The sequence below is a fragment of the Symsagittifera roscoffensis genome, chromosome 9, assembly GCF_963678635.1.
Source record: "Symsagittifera roscoffensis chromosome 9, txSymRosc1.1, whole genome shotgun sequence".
NCBI classification, from domain to species: Eukaryota; Metazoa; Xenacoelomorpha; order Acoela; family Convolutidae; genus Symsagittifera; species Symsagittifera roscoffensis.
Genome location: NC_087070.1, coordinates 43,005,589 through 43,028,027, shown reverse-complemented (window position 1 = coordinate 43,028,027; position 22,439 = coordinate 43,005,589). Strand labels below are relative to the sequence as shown.

General features: G+C 37.4%; 1 protein-coding gene across 4 annotated transcripts in view; it reads right to left on the bottom strand.

Annotated features, from left to right (window-relative positions):
• The window catches only part of LOC134854438 (protocadherin Fat 4-like), a 158,305-nt gene that overhangs the window by 86,987 nt on the left and 48,879 nt on the right, over positions 1-22,439 (bottom strand). For all 4 annotated transcript variants that reach the window (XM_063870687.1, XM_063870686.1, XM_063870688.1 and 1 more), the window contains 16 exons: positions 21,114-21,259; positions 20,663-20,828; positions 19,570-19,761; positions 16,242-16,413; positions 15,931-16,043; positions 14,985-15,176; positions 13,210-14,635; positions 12,812-12,941; positions 12,365-12,489; positions 11,685-11,991; positions 11,298-11,427; positions 6,292-6,465; positions 4,868-5,821; positions 1,838-2,100; positions 1,355-1,549; positions 535-597 (listed from right to left, as the gene is read on the bottom strand). In XM_063870687.1, coding sequence (XP_063726757.1) covers positions 535-597; positions 1,355-1,549; positions 1,838-2,100; positions 4,868-5,821; positions 6,292-6,465; positions 11,298-11,427; positions 11,685-11,991; positions 12,365-12,489; positions 12,812-12,941; positions 13,210-14,635; positions 14,985-15,176; positions 15,931-16,043; positions 16,242-16,413; positions 19,570-19,761; positions 20,663-20,828; positions 21,114-21,259 — 4,748 coding nt within the window. The remainder of the gene's footprint in view (positions 1-534; positions 598-1,354; positions 1,550-1,837; positions 2,101-4,867; positions 5,822-6,291; positions 6,466-11,297; positions 11,428-11,684; positions 11,992-12,364; positions 12,490-12,811; positions 12,942-13,209; positions 14,636-14,984; positions 15,177-15,930; positions 16,044-16,241; positions 16,414-19,569; positions 19,762-20,662; positions 20,829-21,113; positions 21,260-22,439) is intronic.

Genomic DNA, 22,439 nt, shown 5'->3' with positions numbered 1-22,439 from the left:
GTTGAAATCTTATGCAAATGCTGCATTTTCCATAAGGCACTCTTTGTCTGAGAATATTCGACCACATTTTTAATTATCTCGAAAGAAAACAAACATTCACCAAAAAATTTAAAAAAAAAAACGATCTTGAAAATATTCCGAAACCCTTACTAAACTACACCGAAACCCTTACCTTGCTCCCAAATCATTATAAAGACCTTATTATGACTAATTTTCCTGCGCCTCAGGCAAATTTTTGAAGAAACAGGCAAAAAAAAAACGTGTTTAGGCCCTTTTTGATAAGTTTTGGACAAAAATTGCGTTTTTTGGCGCTCGATTCCTCCTCAATATTGGCGCCGGCGAATCGTTAAGCTTGTGTTTTTTTCTAGGGAGCCATCAGCTATGTTGTAATTGATAGGATCAATAGTAACCAAAAACAATTGCACTTGGGCCATGAATTGAACAGCGGTTGTCTATCAATATCTTAAATGAATCATCGCATGTCGGAAATTTCCCTTTTAGAATAAAATGTCCAGAAAAAATGAATTGACTTACCTCTACAGCGTATACTTGTGGATTGAATATTGGGTAGTTATCATTACAGCCCGTCACATACACCTGTAAACAAAAAATGTCTTAGTTATTTATACAAAAGAAAGAGGAGTTTTCAGCGTTTTTGAAAAAAAAATTAAGTGAAAAAAAATAAAAGCCAATTTTATCGTATCCAGGACTACGTTATGCACACAAAATATTAAATTTTGCATATTAAATTTTTATTATACAAAAGAAAGAGGAGTTTTCAGCGTTTTTGAAAAAAAAATTAAGTGAAAAAAAATAAAAGCCAATTTTATCGTATCCAGGACTACGTTATGCACACAAAATATTAAATTTTGCATGCAAATTTTTTTTTTCGAAAATTGTTTGTTTGCGTACGAAAATCGATTTGCGGTTGAAAAAAAAACAAAAAAAATTTTTGGGCTAAATTTTCAAAATTACTTGAAAAAATTTTTTGTGTCGCCACCAAAAAAATGCCAGTCATACAATTTCCATATATGGGAATTGTATGATAAGCATTTTTTTCAAAAAACAAAAACCTCAGTTTTTTATCACCAGATTGTTTTATTAGAATCAAACAGCCACAGAAATGAGTTTATACCAGTTTTCAACCATTTTTAGAAATTGTATGAAAATTTTATGACAAGCATTTTCCCACACACTTGATGTATGGAATTGTATGATAAGCATTTTTCGGTGTATGGAGGTCAACCCGGGTGGTCAAAAAAATTTGTGTTGCTTGAATTTAAATTTAAAACATTTTGGCTACTGATGAACTTCACAGCTTTGAGGGTCAATTGTTTCAAACTAATCTGTTAACCTGTATGTATTCCACAGTGGACTTGGAGTCATTAAAGTATGAGTCACTGTCTTGGATGAGAACTGTCATGTTGTAAAAAGAGTCCGTCTCCCTATCCACTGGTCCATTCTGTCTCAATACTGCCGTGTTTGTCGTCCAATCATAGTTCAACTGGAAGATGCTGTCACTGTTGCCACTTGTTATTGAAGCAGATACCTAAAAATATACCAAGCTGAGGATTAGTTCGATAATAAAAAACATTGCCAGAAGATACTTGAAAAAAAGTCTTGTGATTGAAGCAGACACCTAAAAAACATCAAAATGGAGTATATGTCCACTAAAACAAAAAAACATTATCTAATTGGGTATTCAATCCAAATTTTTTTAAATTTTTTGTTTTATTAGCAAAACATAAAACAAAAAGTTCGTCAAGTGCCATAAAAGATGGTAAAGATTTTGTACTAAAACCTCAAAAACCGCTGCTGGTTTCAAAATCTATCTTACTTGTCCGTGGATATGTGCACTGTTGTCCGAGTCCTCGAAAGACATGGTCATACATGTCGTCGGCACAGATCCACACTCACTCACAGTACACGAGGTGGGCGAGGCAGCTGCTAGAGTGGGGTCGAATTCGTTCACGGGGTTGACGTGAACGAACACCGAGACAGTAGCGGTGACGGAAGTCGAGTCGGAAACGACTATTTCGATCTCGTACTCCTGAGAGCCGACGTCGAAGTCGGGCACATTGAGAAGACTCAGTTTGTTGCCTAAAAATTGTTTATGAATACCAAAGCGTTTAAAACTGATAAAGTTAAAGATTGACTCAAAAAAAAATATTGCCCCGACCTTTTGAAAAATGGGGCGGAAATTTGTATTCGGGTGTGTTTCACATTTTTTTGTTTTCCACGCAAATTCAGGTAACACAAATAATTATCGGAACGGGTCGAGTGATAGATCATGGTTAAGCCCTTTCAGTCGTGATTTGAACAATTTTAAAAAATATTCTTATTGTTTTTTAAGACTATAGTTGGAACATTTTGTGCTATTAGCACAGCAACCGGCTATGCTTTTATAATTTTCATCGTTTTTTTTTTAATTTCAATCGGGAACAACGCTTTACACTATTTTCGAACTGAAAGCGAATTTCACAAACAAGGCTCGACAAAACACTGCCGTGGAATCAGCAACCAGGCTTTTTCCTTTGGATTCCATTATAGAAATAAAATCAGAGACCAAGGCTAAAACGTAGTGAGAATTAGAAATGAATATTCAAAAATCTAAAGAAAAATTGCCAATATCTCAGAGAAGGCAAGAAGTTCCGGGCCTTGAATTCAATATTGACCAAAAACAAAATCAATGCACTCGGACTGATACTTGTTGCGAGCTTACCAGAGCCGAAACGCTAACGGTAAAAGAAATCGTCAGGCAAAGGGGTCGACCGTCATACCACTAGGAAATTGTAATCATTCACGTTCTGTTATTCTTTTCCGTTTTCTAAATTCCGACGGGTTTAAAAAGTTCTTTCATTTAGTTTCTATCACGAAAACAGCCCCGTGCAGCTTTGGCGGTTTTTTCTGCATCCTGTCGCTCCTTCTCTGATTTTTTCCTTCGATGCGGATTATGCGGCACATTTTATACGCAGAAAAAAACTACGTCACTAGTATTTGTTTGAAGGTTCCGCACACGTATGAAATTTTCAGAGTAATTTTTAAACCACCTTTTGGCATAAAAACCAAAACAAAATTTTCCATGGAGCTTATTTGCTTAAAAATAAACATGCTGCGTTCATGTTAATTTTTTTGACATACGCAAACCAGTTTCTAGAGGCTATTTAAAAATATAAGAAGATTAGTATTTAAAAAATATAAGTCAGACTAGGACCCAGGTAACGATGGCTAGGAATTGAGACAAATTAATTAGAGGATATCACGAAAACAAAAAATAGGCGACAACATTTCATTATCATACTGTCATTTTTGATTTTGATAAAGTGGCAGTATAACAAAACAAAAGAAAGTTCTCGTATATCAAGGCAAAGCCCTAAATGACCGACTGTCTCTTAATTGGACTCGAATATTTACAACAGCATTTAGGCTAGTGGCAAGCACACTCGCACGGCAATCATCAGTTTCCGGTTCGATAGACACGATTCTCAATTTTTTTGTTTCCTTGTAAAATTGGTCTGATTGTACAAAAACACCCTTAGCATATATTATACTCATTTTCTTCGAAAGTGGGAACAAAAAGACATCTCAAAACAGACCAAAAAATGTTACAAAAAGAATAAAATATTGAATCCAAAAAGTAAAACATATGCATAAATTATACAGCTGTATGCATAAAATATACATCTGTATCTTGCAGTAACTTGATTGCTTTTATAAAAACACAAATCGCGAGCTAATTGTACTTTGGGTGGATATTCACAAGTACCAAATTATGAATCAGTCCCATTTGTACCAAAATAAAGAGTCAATCGCGTTAGTACCAAAAAAATTCAATTGACCAAATACTATTGAGCCGATTGTTTTTTGCTTTTGGTTTAAGGTCGCCAGTGGGCGTGCTACGCGCGCGTCACCGCTTCGCGGCAAAAACCGGCTCAAATTTTTGTAAAGAGTCCTACCCTCTGTTCGCAAGCTAGCAACATGTTGGCGCGCACTGTGGCGGTCACTATTTTGCTGTTTAGTTTTCTTCTGTTTGAACAGTAGAAAACTAATGTAACAAGACTGCTCGTATCAGGGCGAAGCCCTGAATGTTCCGACTGCCTTTTAAGGTTTTATGGAGCAGTAATAACGTTAAAAAATTAAATGTAATAAAATTTCAAATTTTTTTTTTTAAATTTGAAACTTTTTATGAAAATCATCCCCCCACACGCCATTTAAAGTACAAAAAGATAGATTTAGCTCCTTGTAACCAATCAATTATGGCAAATAAGCTTCTTTTAACCAATTTCGAACGATTTTAAGACGGATTAACTCTCCGCTTACGCGTTTATAGCGCGAAATATATCGCGCGTTAATTGTCCCAAATTGACCAAAATGGCAATCTTTAAACCCCCATAACTTTGCGAAAAATGATCAAAGCTGAAAAATCGTTTCAAATTTGAGCTCAGGACAACAATACCTTTTGAATGATATAAAAAAATTCCGTCAAAAATGGCTAGTTAAAAAGTCGAAATTTGTCTGAAGAAAAAAAAAACCCACCCCGAGCACAAATATTCCGTTACTTTCGTATCGAAAGTCGGAACAATAATTCGTTGGCCCACAATTCGACCAAAAAGAAATCGAGTTGAATAATTTCGGTACTTTTTGGTACAAATGGGGCTTCACCGTACTTTGTTAACAATTTTCACACCCGATAAAAGCTTAATTTTTTTCTAAATTCGTATAATTTTTGTTTTGCAAAATCGTCTAAAATCCGCTTCATTAGTATCTTTTTATTTGCTTGTAGTCTTATTTCCACGCTTCTCCAGTAGATATGAAGATATGAATTAGTTACACTAAAAAATTAATTTCAGCGATAAACTACAATTACCTGTCATGTTCCAATCAGCTGCATTTCCTGTTGACACTGTTTCTGCATAAGTTAAAGTATCCCCAAAATCGGTATCAGAACAAGCTATCGTCTGCTGGAAATAAAACGTCCCGTCAGTAGTGAAAAACGACACGTCGCCATCATCAAGTGTGATCTCGTAGTACTTCGGGTAGCACTCGGGATCCGAATCCACAACGTCCGACACCGAAATGTAAATCACATCCGAAATACAATGACGAGTCGTCGAGTTCGAGTCGCAGTCACACGCTTCGACTGTCAATGCGAAAACTATGTCGCCAGAAACCGACAGTGTATACAAATCGGTGTCAATAGCTTCTTTCAGATAAATATCCCCAGTAGTCGAGTTGATCGCAAACTTACCCGAACTCGAGTCGTCTGTTATTCTGTAAGTTACAGACGAGTATGGAGCCCGGTCTGCGTCCTGAGCTGTAATCGCACAAGCCGGTGACAGCAAACCTACTGCGTGGTTCTCGGAAATGGAACAGTTTGTAATCGGGTCGAAAACAGGCAGGTTGTCGTTTATATTGTGTACAGTTATGAAAACCGAAATATTGACCACGTTGCTAGGATTAACGCCTAGATTGTCATAGGCATCCATTTTCAAAGTGTAATGCGTGACCGTTTCGTAATCCAGAGGAAGTTTCGTTGTCCGAATTCGAAGTCGGTTCTTCAAAGCTAAGCCAGTGTCGACTTCAAAAGTGAAGTCACTTGTTTTTGAGGTTCCCGCGGGGTACTGAATCTCTTCATTGATGACATACCTCACAGCCGCGTAATTCAGTCCGCTGGTCGTGGAGTCGGAGTCGAAGCACTGCAGTTCCAAGAAATTGCCGGTCAGCGAGGAATCCTCTTCGTACAGAGTAACGTGATAGTTCCTCGTGATGCAGACAGGAGGTTCATTGACATCTTGGACGTTGATGGTAACCGTGATTGTTCCTGCAAAACGCACATTAACAAGGAAATAACAAGTTACACGGGCAGTTTTGTCGGATAGTTTCCAAAATATTTTGGTCAGTTTTTCCTTGTGAGATCATAATGCTCGTCGAAATTAATCCCAGTACAAAAGTTTATGCATAAGAGTTTATATGGCTTAAGTCAGGGTGCCACTGCTATTAAACATACAGAGTCACACAACTGATGTTTTTAATTTCATGGCTGTCTTCCAGTTCCCCCCTTCAATTTTTGATCAAATTCGATGTCTAAAAGCTATTTAAACTGACTTTCGCTGTTATATGTCAAAGTAAACAATGTTTCTATGAGTGAAAATTGAGAAGATTAGAAAATGAAAAAAAGATAAACGAAGTTTTTTTGACCTTTATAGATTCTAATTTCACTAGAAGGTGACGTCCTACAAAATATTCTTTTTTCTTTTCGCATAAATTGCTTTAATGTAACTGAATCATTACCTGTTTTCGGAGGTGTGCCCTTGTCTGTGGCTATTATGACCAGTCCATAACTGGCAGTTCTTTCTCGGTCCAGAGTGCGTGCAGTCGTTACATTGACTGTTGAGTCACTCACAGTGTAGCCCAACTCGAAGTCCCCGTGTGTGTTGCCAGACTGGATGAAGAACTCAAACTCACCTGAGCGAAGAGAAAAAGATTTAAAAATGGCTCAAGCAAAAAAAAATTGGACCATCCCCCTGAGTTGACCAAGTTCAAATGCGCAACCCCACTTTTTATTGTTTCCACCACTGAAAATGAGGCGGCATTTTGTCTTCGGGTGTTTTGTTTTTTTTTCCACAAAAATTCAGGTACCTCAAATAATCATCGGTAGTACGAGTAGTGTGATATAAGATTCGAAAGACTTACAAACATATTCAAAAGTTTTCTAGCGTCAAGAAAAGTCATTTCCAGTTCTTTTTGTTTAGGTATGATTTTGAGTGAATAAAGCAAACAAGCATACTCATAAAAGTTAAAAGTATATTAGTTATAGCTGAAGTTCAGCCGTAAACACTTACTTTTATTTAAGAAAAGATAGTTTTCGATTAGCGCGTGCTTCACAAAATTTTTTAAATTTATTTTGCGAAGAAGACTGTTGTCCAAAATACCTAACTTTAGTTTTTAAACAAACAAACATAAGTTTTTGAATTTCCTCAATATCCTCCTCTGATCACACTACGAATAAAAAACGTATTAAAAACTTGTTTAGATAACAGTGAAATTCCAAAAGTATAACCAACTTGATCTTCCAAAGGATAGCAAGAAATGTGTTTTAGAGTTCAATAAGAACCAATAGATAGCAATCAATGAGCACCAATAGATGTACAGATGATTGATTGCTAAAAACTGACAAAACGTATATAAATTGACTTAACTCTTCTTAAAACAAAAAAAAATGAAAATGTTTAAAAAAACTGAAATGTTGGCATTGAAATTAAAAGCTTGAAAATTTAGCTGTTTGATGAATACTTTTGGTTGCGCTTCGCTTTCACTGTTAAAGTAAAATTATAACTCTAAATGGCGATACTAAACAAATGAGTTTTTGGCCGCGGGTCCCAGCCAGTCCTCTCCCCCTGGGCGCACAATAGTATTAATTGCATTTTGCTTATCGTTTTTATCTCCCTTAAATTTCTCGTTTGCCCCCTTTTCGATATATGATGATCATGACTCCGCTCATCTTGGTTAACGCGGTCATTTTTTGTCCGGTCCGACATGATGCAGTTTCATCTTGGCTGCTCGAACCTTGGTCACTGTACGAGGACAATTGTTGTATTCACAGGCGTTTCCTTATTTCCACAGGTAGCGCTATTTGTGATGCATCTGGTGTCGCTTCTTTCGCTGTTGTTCGAATTTCGGTGCCAATCGTCTCTTCGTCCTGCTTCGCTGTTTTTCGTTTGCCTGCTCCGCGCTTGGTTTTTCATTGTTTGCTCAACCGTTTTGCTCGTTGGTTTTTCCACCAGCTCCGTGGCGTTTTCCGTGGGTTGTGTGCTGCTGCTGCTAATGGTCCCTGAGATGGTTTGGCGAGGTTGTCCATTCGGAAGTGTTGCGGTTCTGCTGTTCGTTATCATCGTTTGTTTTGTAATAATGGGGACGTTTTCGCTTTCAATGTCACTATTCGACTCACTGACGGCGTCCCGTTCAACTCCTTGTCTTTTCTTGTGCCGGTGTTTCCTCGTTAGCCGCTAGCGTTGCCAATTTGTTCTAACGTCTTTCGGTGTAGGTGACTTTGGAACTCCTCTCGGCGTTTTTTTTTTGGTAGCCGTCTTCGATGCTGCAACCCTAGATGTTCTAACAAAAGCGCCGTTTTTGGTTGTTAGCATATGCATTTTTTCTGATTTAAGATTAGATGTTACTAATCTGTACCTGTTTAGGTTTCGGTCCCCGGTGTGTTGGTAAATTTGGCCTGAGCGCCCAGATAGCAATTCAGCACTTTTCCCCCGTTTTCGAGCAGACGATTGAGCCCCATTGTTCAGCTGTTCCTCATCGGTAGGTTTCCGCGGATAGTTTTGTTTTCTAATGTCGTACTTGTGGTTGGAGCGCACTGCCCAGTTTGTCTCGGCCAGATGCGGCATGTGCTTTCTCATCTAGACAGGCATAATTCGCTTCTAATACTCGAGACCATCTCTGAGTTTAGAGCGAAGACTTTTTGGTAATACTGTGTAACACCGTGTTTGCTTCCCGGCCATGATGCACTTCAAACCGGGAGCTTCTATTGTTGCTTTATTTGATAACTATAACGCTCCGAAGGCTCTTTCCATCATTTTCTCCAAGATTTAAAGTTCTTTCTCCTTTGCAAAAGCTAGTATCGAGTTTTATGACCTACCATTGCTGCGCTTGCCGCACCTTGTCTCTCGATGGTCGATAATCGGCAAGTTATAATATTTCAATGCCTTCTTCGTTGCAGAATGCTTTCGCTTCGGGTGATATAAAACTATCTCTTGGTAAGAAAAGATTTTTGTAGCTAGGAACGTTTTCAAAATTTTTTAAATTTTGTCGGATCGATAATTTCCACAAATTATTGCCGATGGCCAACGCCAAAATGGTCTACCCTTCTTACCGGCGGCTGTGCAAGCATAAGCAATTAAAGCAATTTACCGGTGAATAAACTGGTACCAAATAGCTTTTGCAGCGGTAATCATGTTCTAGTTTCCATGACGTTAGAATTGAATTCGGTTGTTCACTGCTGTAGTCAAGTTTGTAGGGATCACTGACTTTTCGTCTATCTAGAGTACGTTTTCTGTGACTTAAAAAACGTTCACAATCTTTGTATAAAAGCGATTCATCGCGTATACTTTTTTCAGCAGCTTGGCGACCTTGGGTTTTGCCATTTCCCTGATCGCATCAAGCTGTGGGTCATTGATGTACTTTGGTTCGACGAATGATAAGTTGAATAACTCAGATAAAGAATTAAGTTTGCTGAATCTTTTATAACTTCTTGGAACATAACTTCATTGTTTGGGTTCACCTGGTAAAAATTTTCCCCTTTGAATGCCGAGGGTAACAAGAAAAAGGTAATTTCTTCAATTTTCCTTGTTTTCTGTGATGGCTTTCTAAAATGGGCTAGTTCTAGTCTCTTTATTTTCGTCACCGCTACTATTTAAACTCGGGTGTTTTTTTATAAATCTTTTCAATCTCCTTAAACTTTGCTCAATTTTGTGGAATTTCCATTTTCACTGTTTTTCAATTTATTCTTCAAATTATGTGATAGTACCGAGTAAACTCCCGTTAATATTGCCTGACCTTTGGAACATGCAAAAATTTGTTCTGTCATTGGTTAGTTTCCGCACACATGAAACGACTCCCTCTACTGGCGTGTTTCGCGTTAAAGATTTCAATGCTGCATTTTCAATGGTTGACAGCTTATTGGTTTCAACTATTGGTCACTTTGGGCGTTCAAAAAATATGAAAACTAAGTGAAGTACATATCAAAATTTTGTTGCAACTGCAAACATGCTGTCATATGTGCTAATTTGTGCAGCTTTATGATTTGATTTCCGCTATAAATAACTAGCCTAACGGTTCATCCCCCCGTTTATGCTCAACGTGAAAGCCAAGTAGGGCTAGGCAATCCAGCCATTGCGCTAGTCTCCTAAATATGGATTTCTTTTTATTTTTTTACCACTAGAAAAGGACACTAACGCTTTCTGATACGTTACTACGTGAACTTTTGGGCATAGGACATAAATTTGAAAACATTCTGCCCAAGACACGATTGCTTACATTTCGGGCTCCTTCTTTGAAAGTTTCTTTTCCGCCTCGTCCAAGTACATTGACGCAAACTATTCTGATGTCTTTATATAAAATCAAATTGTCTAGTTAATACAATAATGGCAACTAGTTTTTTCAATTGGTTGTCCATGCTTGACAATTGGTTGTCCATTTGTAATCAAGTGTTCAGCTTGAGAACGCCGTAACGAATTGGACATTTCGGCCAGCGCAGGCAGATACTTATTTAGACTCTGAATGCATCCCATAAACGACTTCAGCTAGGATAGTGTGTTGGGCGGTTTAAGCAAAAATATGTAATAAATTTTTGAAAAAAAAAATACTTTTCTCTGAACCGGCGACCTAGTAGTAAATTTCTCAGACTGAGAAAAATTTTTCGAGTCACGAGCTCATCACAAATTAATTTCAAAATTTTAGTTCACCGTTCCTGAACTGTTCACAAAAGCAGTCACCAAAATAAATAACATGCAACTTTTTTTTCGTGGTCTCAGTTAAAGCTAGAGTCTAGATGAGAATGCGGTTGAAATCGGCCAATAGGATGTCACTGAAATTTTCTCGAGAACTTTAACTTGATCGAATTTAACAGAACTCAACAAAAAGATCTTCGCTAATCAAAAGGTTAAGAACATAATTTCTGAGTTTTGAATTAGATTTTTTGAAAAGTACTATTTCATAAGTAAACTTTGCTGCAATTAATTCCTTTCAATTGAACGGGATTTGTTTCATTGTAATAATTGAATTTTAGCTCTTTTAGTTTTTTTTCTTCGCCCATGAGTTTTTCACCCATTCCTTCCTTCGCCCTTGAGAATAACCCCCGTCAAAAATGTATGCAAATTTCAAAAATGCATTGAATCTGAAACCGTTAGCTGTCCCCCACAAAAATTAGTTACCAAATTTGCTCGCGGTAATTCTTGTCTGGGGGTTTAAATGTCATTTTTGAACGCTTGTTTTAAAAAAAATCATTCGTAAAAGTCGTGCAAAAATCTTTGTCGTCGGCTTTCAAAATACAGAAAAATTTCTTTTCCAAGTTTACACAATTTTTTACAATCATGGACTAAATCCCCCCAGGACATAAAAACCCACTGGGGGGTTTTTATCCATGCAACTGGATAAAACCCCCAAGACTAAATCCCCCATAGGACCAAATCCCCTTGGAACAAAATTTTCCTGTTTTTAGGTGAGAATCCTCCACATTCGAAATGAAAATTGAAAAAGAATAATTTGGGCAAATCCTGAAAAAATCTCACCGTCAATTCCATTGTCTGCGTCTGATGCACTGACTAGGACGATGTTGGTGCCAATTGGGTCCCCCTCACTCACAGTGTGGGGGGAGGAGGGCTGTGTGAGCACAGGGGCAAACTGGTTCACATTCACGATCTAAAAGGCACATCTGTAAAAATCAGGTTATTTTACACAACCCCATATATACATACACATGAATATCCCGCATCAGACTTATTTTTTAAAAAAACTTTTCTTACCGTAGCAACGTATTTGCCTAACCCTAATTTGTTGGGTAAAAAAAACACCACGCTCGAATCTAAAATTCCTCCAAATTTTCGTTGGTTTGATCAATAACTAAGTGACTGTACACCTGAACAAGGGGTCTATTTAAAAGTTAATTTGAAACAAACCTGGACGAATACTTCAACATTCAACTGATTACACGCCCCTCCCCCACAAGTGCCCCCGTTGTCCGTCACTACCACATTTAGAGTCACATTCTCATGCTGCTCGAAGCTGATTGGCTGGTTTTGGGGCAGATAGACCATGCCCTCATTGGTTATCATCAGCTGAGTCATGCTTGGAGGGTCGTAACTTCCGATGGAGTAGGAGAGAGTTCGGAAGGCGGTGGTGATGTCTGCGTCGGAACAGAGGATTCCAAGGTCGAAGACGTCGAGGTCGGAAGCAGGGCCTGTTGACGTTTCTTGAACTGAAGTTCTGAAAACAATAATTAGTACAGATAGAGTCAAATTGAACTATGCGGTAAATTTTTATAGATTTGAAGACTTAGATTTTGTTTTAGGTTTTGACTTAGAAATTTGACTTAAAATTTGTGACATTGCCCGCGGTTACAAAGATGAATTAATGAATTACTGGACGGTGGTTTTAGTAACAAAAAAGGGTTTACATAAAAATTATTGATTTCAAACGATTTCAAATGGCATGATTATTTATTTGATCTTTGCTTTACAAGAATCATAGTTAAACCTTTGGTTAGGCTCGTATACTCTTCAAAAAGAAATTAACCGAACAAGAGAAGATTTTTGGTCTGCATTTCAAACAAATTGGCGGGAAGTTTATGGGGACTAACTTAAATAGGATGTTGGTTCCACAGTCGGGGGAGTTGTCATTTGCATCTGAGAGGGACACTGTCACACTGGCAGTGCCTGTTAGAGGACTGCTCACATAAGCGGCGTCGTAGCCAAAGTCACGCGCCTAAAATGCAATTTAGTCCGGAACAATTATGAGAATTAATTTCTTAAACTTAAATGGCCCCTGAAGAACTTTTTTGCGCTAAAAACTCTTTGGAAACAGGGGAATCATGTTTACTTGCCATTGAAATTTTTCTTAAATTGCGGGAACAATCTTTCATACTTGTACGCTTACTCCCTTATTGATGAAAACTGCTATTCTGGACAAATGGATCATTTTTTTCCATTACTTTCCATACCAAACCAAAATAATCACTATGATTTTATTAATTTGTCAAGAAAACAGTTGTTTATGTTAACCGTTTGAACTTGACTCAAATTTTTACCTCAACAATGAGAACAACTTCGCTTGTCGGTGTTTCGTAGTCCAATGTCTGGTGCAGAATCAAAGTTCCGTTCTCAGGGTCCAACCAGAAACCAGCACCTCCAGCTGGACTCACGATGACGTAAGAAAACCTTAAAAGTCAAGGTTCAAAAAATTATCCAGGTGATAACAATTCAGATTACTTTACTCTATTCTAAAAGCGTTCGAAGTAATATTTCGATTAATTTCCTGATGCTGTTATGTCAGGTACGGAGAATTAAAAAATTCAGTAAGTTCATCTTGTTACTATGCTGATTTTTCGGGCATTTCATTAGCATTATGTAGTTGTGTTTCCCAGTTTTCAAATTAAAATGGAAAAAATCCAGTAATTAACAATGCCTATATGTTGGCGGGGCTTACTTTCCGTCCGTTGTGCGGGGACGATCCGAGTCCGTAGCCACGACCGCTCCAACGAAATACCCAACCTCTTCATCTTCGCTCATCGTGAAGGAATATGACGTCATCGAAAACTGAGGCGCTGCTTCATTCACTGGAATAACTTCGACATAAACAGTCGCCGTTCCGATTAGCGCCGAATCACCACCATCCGTCGCCTCGACTATTAACGTGTAGTTGAGCAAGGGGCTCGAATCATAGTCCAAACTCCCGATCAACTCAATATTGAAATCTTGCGACACTGCAAAGAGTCCAGAAGGGTCCCCGGACGTTATAGTCATGGACGCTATTTCCTTATTTGGACCTTGGTCTGCGTCGGTAACTGACAGAGCAGTCACGACAGTTCCAGCCGATGCCGTCTCGGGGATCTTGGTAGTGTATCGTTTTGGGTTAAAGGTCGGAGGGTTGTCATTTTCATCGGTAATAGTAATTGTGACAACAGCAGTTGCTCGGCCAGTGATTCCGGTTCTGGCATGGGTTGAGTTTAGAATCAAATCGATGTTTAGCGTATAAGAATCGTCAGTTTCTCGGTCCAGAGAATCGGTTACAAAAACCTTGCCATTATTAGGATTGACTGCAAATTTTGATTCTGTCGTTGATGTTTTGACGTATATTACTTTGTAACCTTCCAGTTCCATCGCGGATTGCAAATCAAGAATTTCGGTTTCGACTGCCGTCGACTCGCTGACCGCAACAGCGTAAGCGCCACTTGCAAGTAGAAATGTTGGCTCTGTTGCAAAATCCTTTGTAAGTGTTATCTTAGCCGAAACTGTAACAGTTAGAACGTCTCCAGCGAAAGTATCCAAAACTCCAATTGCAACTATAAAACTATCTTCGGTTTCATAATCAAGGGAGCCACCCACGACTAACTCGTCCGATCCTGAAATCGAGAAATTAGTTGAACTTTGCGTCGTAAACTCTTCGTAGACGATTCCATTGACCGACAAAATCTCGTATGTCAAAGTCGCCGAGCTGTCCTTCGTATCACTGCATGACAGTGTCGCAGATGTCGTATGAGGCAGTGTTGTGCTTTCGAGAAACGAATCCGACAGCTCGTATGACACGCAAAGGGGAGCATTGTCGTTCGAGTCCTCGACTGTTATTGTAAGTGTCGCGGTGTCGGATAGCTGCGGGGTCCCGTTGTCGTACGCTCCGACCGTTATTGTAATCGTACTCGTCGGATTATTGGGATCGACATCTAACCGTTCGGCTAAGTGTACAACACCAGTGAGTCGGTCAATTGAGAACTTGGAGTTGGCAGGGTTGATATCGAAGTAGAATTCGCCGTCTGTGCCCAAGTCTATGTCTGAGGCTGTTATGGTGTCCAGAATAACTGTTCCAATTGGCGCATTTTCGGCAACTGTCGCAGTGTACGTAGCAGCGTTGAGCACTAAACAACAATCTCGTGTGTCAAAAACAGTCATCGGAAATCTCGGATCAAATTTTATCAAGTTCGTTGGCCAAAAAAAAACTTTTAAAATTCATGATTTTTTTCTGGAAACCCGTTATATGTTTCTACAGAAACGGAATACAAGCATTTTTACCATTAATTATTTCAAGCGAATAAAAAGACAAAAAAACTGCAATTTTTGGTCAATATTCTTCAAAAAGTGCTCCAAAACCGCAGTTTTTGGCTTTTCTCATGTTCAAACAAAACAAAGTTTTTTGTGTTTAAAAGGTTGGCACAGTAGATCTAGAGCATTCGATCGGTATTTTTTTAAATTAGCAAAAAAAATCACCTGGCGCATTGTCGTTTTTATTATTGACAGTGACGCCAACTGTCACAGTTGATTGGCAGAACCCGGCCAGCCCACCGTTGTCCGAGGCAGTGACCTCCAACAGGTAATAGGGCACTTGCAGGATGTCAAAGTTAGGTGCAGATGTGATTGACAGCGCCCCCGAGGAAGACCCGATTGTGAACAGGCCAGATGCTGGAAAGAGAAAAACTTCAATTTCATCTGGATTGAATTTCCGAATCATAAAAACTTTATATGGACTTTTGATGATACAGACGGAATTTACAAAAGTTAAGCATTATTCCCAAATTGATCCTAAAAACTTCTACATCCAGTTCTCTTTTCCAGTTCCCCCTTCAAATTCAGTTTTGAAAAGTCTATTTAACGTTGTCACAATGCAATGAAATTTGGCGTGGTGAACAAATCGACCATTCTGAACAGATTTGTTCTTCATACTTTACAGCGTAACATCGCGCATTTAGCCGTAATAACACGTAAAACAAATATAAAACTCGGTATTTTGAAAGGGGGGAACTGGAAAAGAGCCCTAATGTTTTATAAAATTTTGATAATCAGTATTTATACAGTCTAAAAAGTTCATCACGTTCACGAACATTTGCGTGATACGAAAATTTTTCTTTTATTTGTCATCCCGTTTATACTTAGAACGAAGAAAAACATACGAGATATTCGACCCTTTAAGTGAATCACTAGTAGCCTCTATAAGATTGAAACTTGGTTGATATTTATCGTTGCTTGTCGGATTCTGGCGCGAGTCTACCTAAACTTTTAAGGCTTTAAAGCAATTATCCAAAATCATCCTTAGTTGTCATCGACTTCAGATGATCCTTCAGCTGTTAATAACTTCAAGTTCTTATTCAACTTTTTTTGACTGGCGGCTGATAAAACTGACCAAAAAGCGAAGATTGGTGTGCATAAGTTGCCTTACTAGCGGTTGAGGAAGTGATGGCATATGTCACTGTGTTAGCAGGTGCTGAATCGTCGGCATCCGAAGCCGACACAACTAGCGTCAGAGTTGTCGTCTCCTCGTCCACCGAAGTCCTAATATAGCAATATAAATCGCCTTAATCGCAATAAAATTATTCGGAACGTTTCGGAACATTCGTGATAGGTACGGAACTTTTGTCATAAGTTTTTTAAATAGTTAAAAAAACGTACGTGGTAGGTTTTTAGAAAAAAAAATTGTTGAAAAAGCGAACTTCTTCAAAAGAAATTCTTCAAAAAAAACTGAATACTAACTGGTATGATTTCTGTGCAAATACAGGACAGTGATCGTTAACGTCTTCCACTGCAACTGACACGGCACAGGTGACAGTGTTGGCAGCTCCGTCTGTCACGACCACATCCACTACCAGAGGAGAGGTCACACTTGCTGACTCAAGGTCAATGGGGGCGGCCACGTACATCACACCTGGAGAACATTATGATGGCATCAGAAATTTGTTTTCAATGATAGCGCTAGTTTTGACAATAAATGGTTTTTAACGTTTTGTGGTTTATATTAAGGCAGGGTGGGGGTTAGCGTTAACAACTTTGGGTTTTATGTATTTTCAAAAAGATTATGAAGGTAGAGTTAGGGTTGAATTTTGGTTTTTAGCATGCAAAGTAAGGATAATCATAGTTTGAATTATAAAAAATATGTTTGCACTAAAGGCGCTTTATTCTTGATGTTTTTCTAAATGTTTTTCACATATTTCCGACTTATTGACGTGTTATTAAGCCGTTCGTTTAATTCGTCAAAAAACATTCAACTGAACAACGAAAAAGATAAAGATTTGCTTGAGGCAAGAGATTATCTATTTCAGTTTTATTCTTAAATTATTCCGTTCTTAAACTAAACAATTCGTCAAGCTCATAACACAACTGCTAAATAATCTAGCTTAATGTTACCCTAATTGTTCAATATATGATTGTTCGAAGGGACTCCCTCTTCATTACAAGGTCAAACTGTAACTTTTGTAATTTGTAAGCGGACTACGCAACAAAGTGGACACTTTTTTGCCAAAACCGCAACGAGGGCAATTATAGTTGATTTTTTTTGTGGTAGTGTAATCCGTATACCTATTGTTAAACATTTTATGACTCCAAGAGCAGCAAAATTCTAGAAATCCGAAAATTTTGCGGAATTTAAAACAGATAACAAAATCTATACCCGAGTTGAGCTCACATAGAAAGTTAGCAAAAAAAAAATGAAAAACACAGCGATCACCATCGATGACTTATCGATGATCATTGCTTCATTAGCAAATCTTATCGCTAAATTATTGCTAATTTGGCTAATTTTCAGCGTTGAAACAGCGACAAAAAACCTATCAAAATGAGCCAAAATACAGTCTCAGCGGGGTTCGATCCGGTAATGATCAGTTTTGTAGACATGTATGCTACCTCTGCGCCATCAAACCTTGATTACATCAAGTTAAAGGCCTTATCAACTAAAACTCTAATTTGAAAGCTACTAGAATGAGTTCAAGTTTTTTAAGTTTTTGCGATGGATTTCTTCGGAATAACTACTGAAATAGCTCTGAAATATCGCAGATTTAGATATACAAAAAACTCTAAATCAGCGCTGGAAAACAGCGATCACTGGGATACTACAGAAAGAGCGATAATTAACGGTTGAACTCCAACCCGGGTTAAGCAAATGTGTTCAGTCGATTTGCACTGTTAAAGAGTCTGAATTGTTCAAGCGTATTCCCCAAATTGTAACCGAAAAACGCAAACTGCTGCAAGCGAAACCGCATATTGTAAGCGGAACCGGAAATAAAAAGCAGAATCCAGTATCAAATTTTTTCCATTTGACAGGTTTGTGGAGCGACAGGTTTGTAGAGCAAAAAAAAAACAAAAAAAAGAATAAAAAAACTATATGTAAAAACTATTTATGCAAATAACAGGACATTAAGAACAGTATCATTTCAATTATTTCTATGTTTCAACTAAAAATCATTTTATCATAGAGTTTTTTCTAATTTTTTTTAGTTTTTTGTGTCCGTACCATACAAGTTGTGATCTAATGTGAGATTCAGAAAAAAGTAACGAAATGTTTTTTTTTGCATTTGAAATTGTTGGTATTTTAACTCCGTTAACCCAGCAGTTAGGATAAAATAAACTAAATCCCCAATGAAGATTACAATCAGCAGATTGTTAAAAAAAAGATGTAAGTCACATGGAACGTTCATCATAAAAGTCACCAAATCAGCACCAAATCAGGATAAGTTTTTCAGCATTTCAGACAAAAATCATCATTTACTTTCATATATGTCCGGGCTTAAAGTCCTACAAAATAATGCGGTCTCTTGACTTTGTAGAAATAAAATTTCATTCCAACAGCTCAAAAAATGTCTGGAAATTCAATTCATACTTTAGTAGTTAAAGCATTACATCTATAGTTTAAGCTTGACAATGAATTAAGGCTTGTTATTGGATACCGTTGACATGTTTCTCAGTTCCGCATTTGCTTTTGAACACCCGTACCGCAAAAAGTCTTTATTTTTGACCTGAAATACTTTGTATCTAAACTAAATTCTGGTCAGAAATTCTTTTTAAAATGTTTAAATAGAGCAGGGCTTTTCTTAAATTTCTTAAATTCTCATCTTAATTCAGACCAAAAGTTAGCTAAATCTAAGCTATTTCCAGCTAAAAAAATTCTCCTGCTTGGGCTCGAACCTCCAGTTTTCTAGCCGTTTGTGCTAACCACTAGGCTACAGGCCTTGATGGAGATTAATAGCTTTTAGCAAAATAACATCTGTTATAACAAATGTTAGTTTGCATTTTATTGCTACTGTTATTGTGTATACTCGAAGCATGTTCATCTCGTTGCGGTTGAGCAGTGAACCGTTTTCTGGTTATTTCTCTCCACAAACTGTTTTTTTTCTGAACTAGAAAAAAAAATAGATCACTTCTGCACAGAAAATACAAGAAAACTAGGCTGGGTAATCTATATAAATTTCTATCTAAAAACATCCTCCGTTGGGAACGGGCACACAATTCAGTTGAATTGTACTTAATTGTTCACGCTAGAAATAATTCTAGCTTAGTTTTCAGCCTCGTAAGCTACGATGTGAGTTCGGCTTACGTTTTTTGGAATCCAGTTACAAAGGCTTTATTCGCTTACGCTTGTTGTCGATTCCGCTTACACAACTAGGATTCTGCGATAATTTGATAAGTGGATTCCTTTTAGAATTTGGAATCTGTTAGTCTGTGCGTATCCAAACGCTGTGCGTATCCAGGGAAAAATTTGGCCTCGTAACGATATGACAGAAATATATGTTAGAGGATAAGAAGATAGTGTTCAAACATTTGAAAGAAAAAGTAAAAGTTTTCATAAAAGCTGATAACGAATAAGAGTTATAAAAAACAAAGGATTTGTTCAGCAGGTCCCATATTTCTTAAATGAAATAAATTACTTCTTATAATTAAAAACAAAGGCGAAACAAAATCATTCAAAAAATAAAACTTCAAACAAAAATAAAATCTCGTTTGAGTTTTTGACCCATTTTGTCAATTTTGATGCGCGCAATAATTGTAGCGGAAAATTCTCATCGCCCAAAAAAAGCTGCATCATTCTAACCAGTGGCTGGATCAATGGAGAAGAAATCGGCCTCTGCGTCTCCAGTTCTGAATGAGTAAGTGTCAGTAGCTGTGAGTGGGATCCCATCTGAACTCTCAAGGTCATTCAAGTCCTTCCCATGCACTTGGATGACCTCTGTGCCCATGGGTGCATTCTCATTCACACTCGCGGAGTAAGTGGAGGTCGTGGTCACTAGGAACAAAATCTATTTTATATAACTACATTTTTATTTTATATATTATCTTATAATACTTTATCAATTAGATTTTTTTAAACAAACTCCCTTTTACGGTACCTCCAAATGAAATTCGATAATCCATACCTATTAAAGACATGTTCGACGGTTAAACACGGCTTGTCCCATCAGCTGTTAAACCATCATTTTGTGGTAACAAGTGTAACAAGTTTATGTATGTAACAATCGATTGTTTGCAAATACTATGCGATATATTAATATATGAAAAACAAACTAAATTTAAAAAAGAACCAAAAAAGTGCGCTGAAGGTTTTATGAATACAAAATGGAAAAATTTGCAATTAAGCTAATAACTTAATGGCGAATTTCAAGACAATTAAACTACGCAAGCAACAGGTAAAACATCAAAAATCAAACATGCGGATGGGCATGCTTGAACGCCGAGGAACATTGAACAAAACTGCAAATATGAAGGGTGAGCTTTAATTTATAAATTATCGGAGAGATTTAGGTCACACGATGGACTCATATGAAAAATATTGCAACAACTAATATAATTTCTAAAAATTAATTTCTTTATCATCAGCAGTTTTTTTAGCAGACCAAATCTTCATATAGTAACTTTGAAAAAAAACAGGTCGCAAGAAATTGTTCCAATCTGCTAATTTAAAAATGAATAACCACATCTTGGCGGTGTTAGGGCGACAATTCGTAACAGGCGACAGTTCGTAACACTCGACAATTCGTAACAAGTGACAATTCCTAACAAGGCATTGGCTAGTAGAATACGCGTGCTCCGCTTCGCTCCAATGCGCTTACATCGGGAATGAGAGGAATACGAGAGGAGTTAAACAAATCCGTGAATAAATTTCCCCGCCGGAAAGTTTTAAAGCTCACCGGAAGTGGCGGATGTGACGCAGACTGGTGCTCCCCCGTCGGCAGAGGCAACCTGCACGGTCACCGGGACGGTAATGGTGTGGGGGGCCCCCTCTACGGAAGCCCCACTGCTATCGGTCACTGTCACGTAGAACGTGTGAACACTCTTGGCTGCATTTGACAACACCTGTTCAATAATTGTCGCAAGTTTTATATTTCAAAGCTCCTCTCAATCAAAGATTTTAATCCTGCAATACCTTCGAAGAATCATTGAAGTAATGTGAATAACCAGACAAGCATTTGTATCTTGCAGATAACTATCATGCAAGATAAACACAATTCCTTTTTAATGTCTCAAATAATATTTTGAAAAGTCAGATCTTTATCTTATTTTTTAGTTTTAAAATATTCCTTTTCAAAATTTTAAATAAACTTAAAAATGAAATACATTTAAATTAATGGAAAATCGTACCATTGCGTTTTGCACCATTCCAGCGGCTGTGATGGTAAAATGTGAGTCACTGCTCACATATGCAAGAGTCGCTCCGTCTCCGTCGTCGTCGTTGCAGCCCAATGTCACTATATTTGTGTTGGCAGCCGTACCCTCTGTCTGGGTACCTGGAAAATAAAAATTAAAAATAAGTAATATTTTTTTTATAAAAGCAGCATCAAAAAGTGCAACCGGTTGCTGTAAAATTCACAACGAATTTTCAAATCATAGATTCCACTGTAAAAAAAAATCAATTTCGAAGACATTTTTTTTAAAGATTGTGGTGCGGATTTCAAACTGGACGTGTTTTTTTCAGCTCTTGTTAATATTTCCACTGTTTTATAATAGACCTTTCTTCCATGAGGGAAAGAGATGTCATCCATTTCGCCAATCACAGATTTAAATGTAAGAAAAGAAAATACTTAAAAAATTAGTGGTCATTTTTTGCACTTTTTAAGAGCTGGAAAAGCAATCTGCTTGTTTCCTAGTCTTGAAACAGTGAACTAAAGTTTGAAATAAAAATATTTAAAATCCATCCGCGGATTTCATCCGCATTAGCATCCACTTTCCATAAATTAGACTGAAAAACAAAAAGCTTCAGAAGAGTTTTCATCAGTACTGAAAATGTTTTCGAATCCGGAATCCAGATGATCAGTCCGGAGGGGCTTAGCTATGATGTGCAAAAAACGTCGATGAATAGAATGTCAAGAAACAGAAAAAAAAATTGATAAAATTTTAAGTTTCGAATTTGAAACAAACAAAATATGTCCTTAAGGATTTTAAAATTCCAAGAACAGTTTATGATTTACAGTTTTTTGATACAAAATAATTCAATTAGAAAAAAAACAGCATCACTCGTTAATCTTTTCAAAATTACAAGCCAGTCACGTTTTTGGTGACGTTTACACTTTTGCTATTCGATCGTGGGGTTTGCCATCCTGTCAAATAGCAAAATGATGTGAACGTGAAAAATCACAAATGAAAACGAGATAAACCAAACTTGAGCTCAGAAAAATTTTCGAACAAAAAAAGAACAGAAATTAATAGCACAACCTACACAAGAGTGTTTGCTACATTTTTTGACTCTTATAAACATAGAATAGCCACCCAACAGTTTGAAAAAATTAAATGAACGCAAATAAACAGTAAAAAAGTATACTCAATTTTTGAAGAAAAACAATAAACTTTCGAGGTTCCAAGAAAAAATATATGCCCTTAAAGCTCATACAATTTTTAGAACAGTTTGTGATATGCCCTTTTTCGATACATTTAACCCAATTTGAGAAAACTGGATCGCTAGGTCACGTT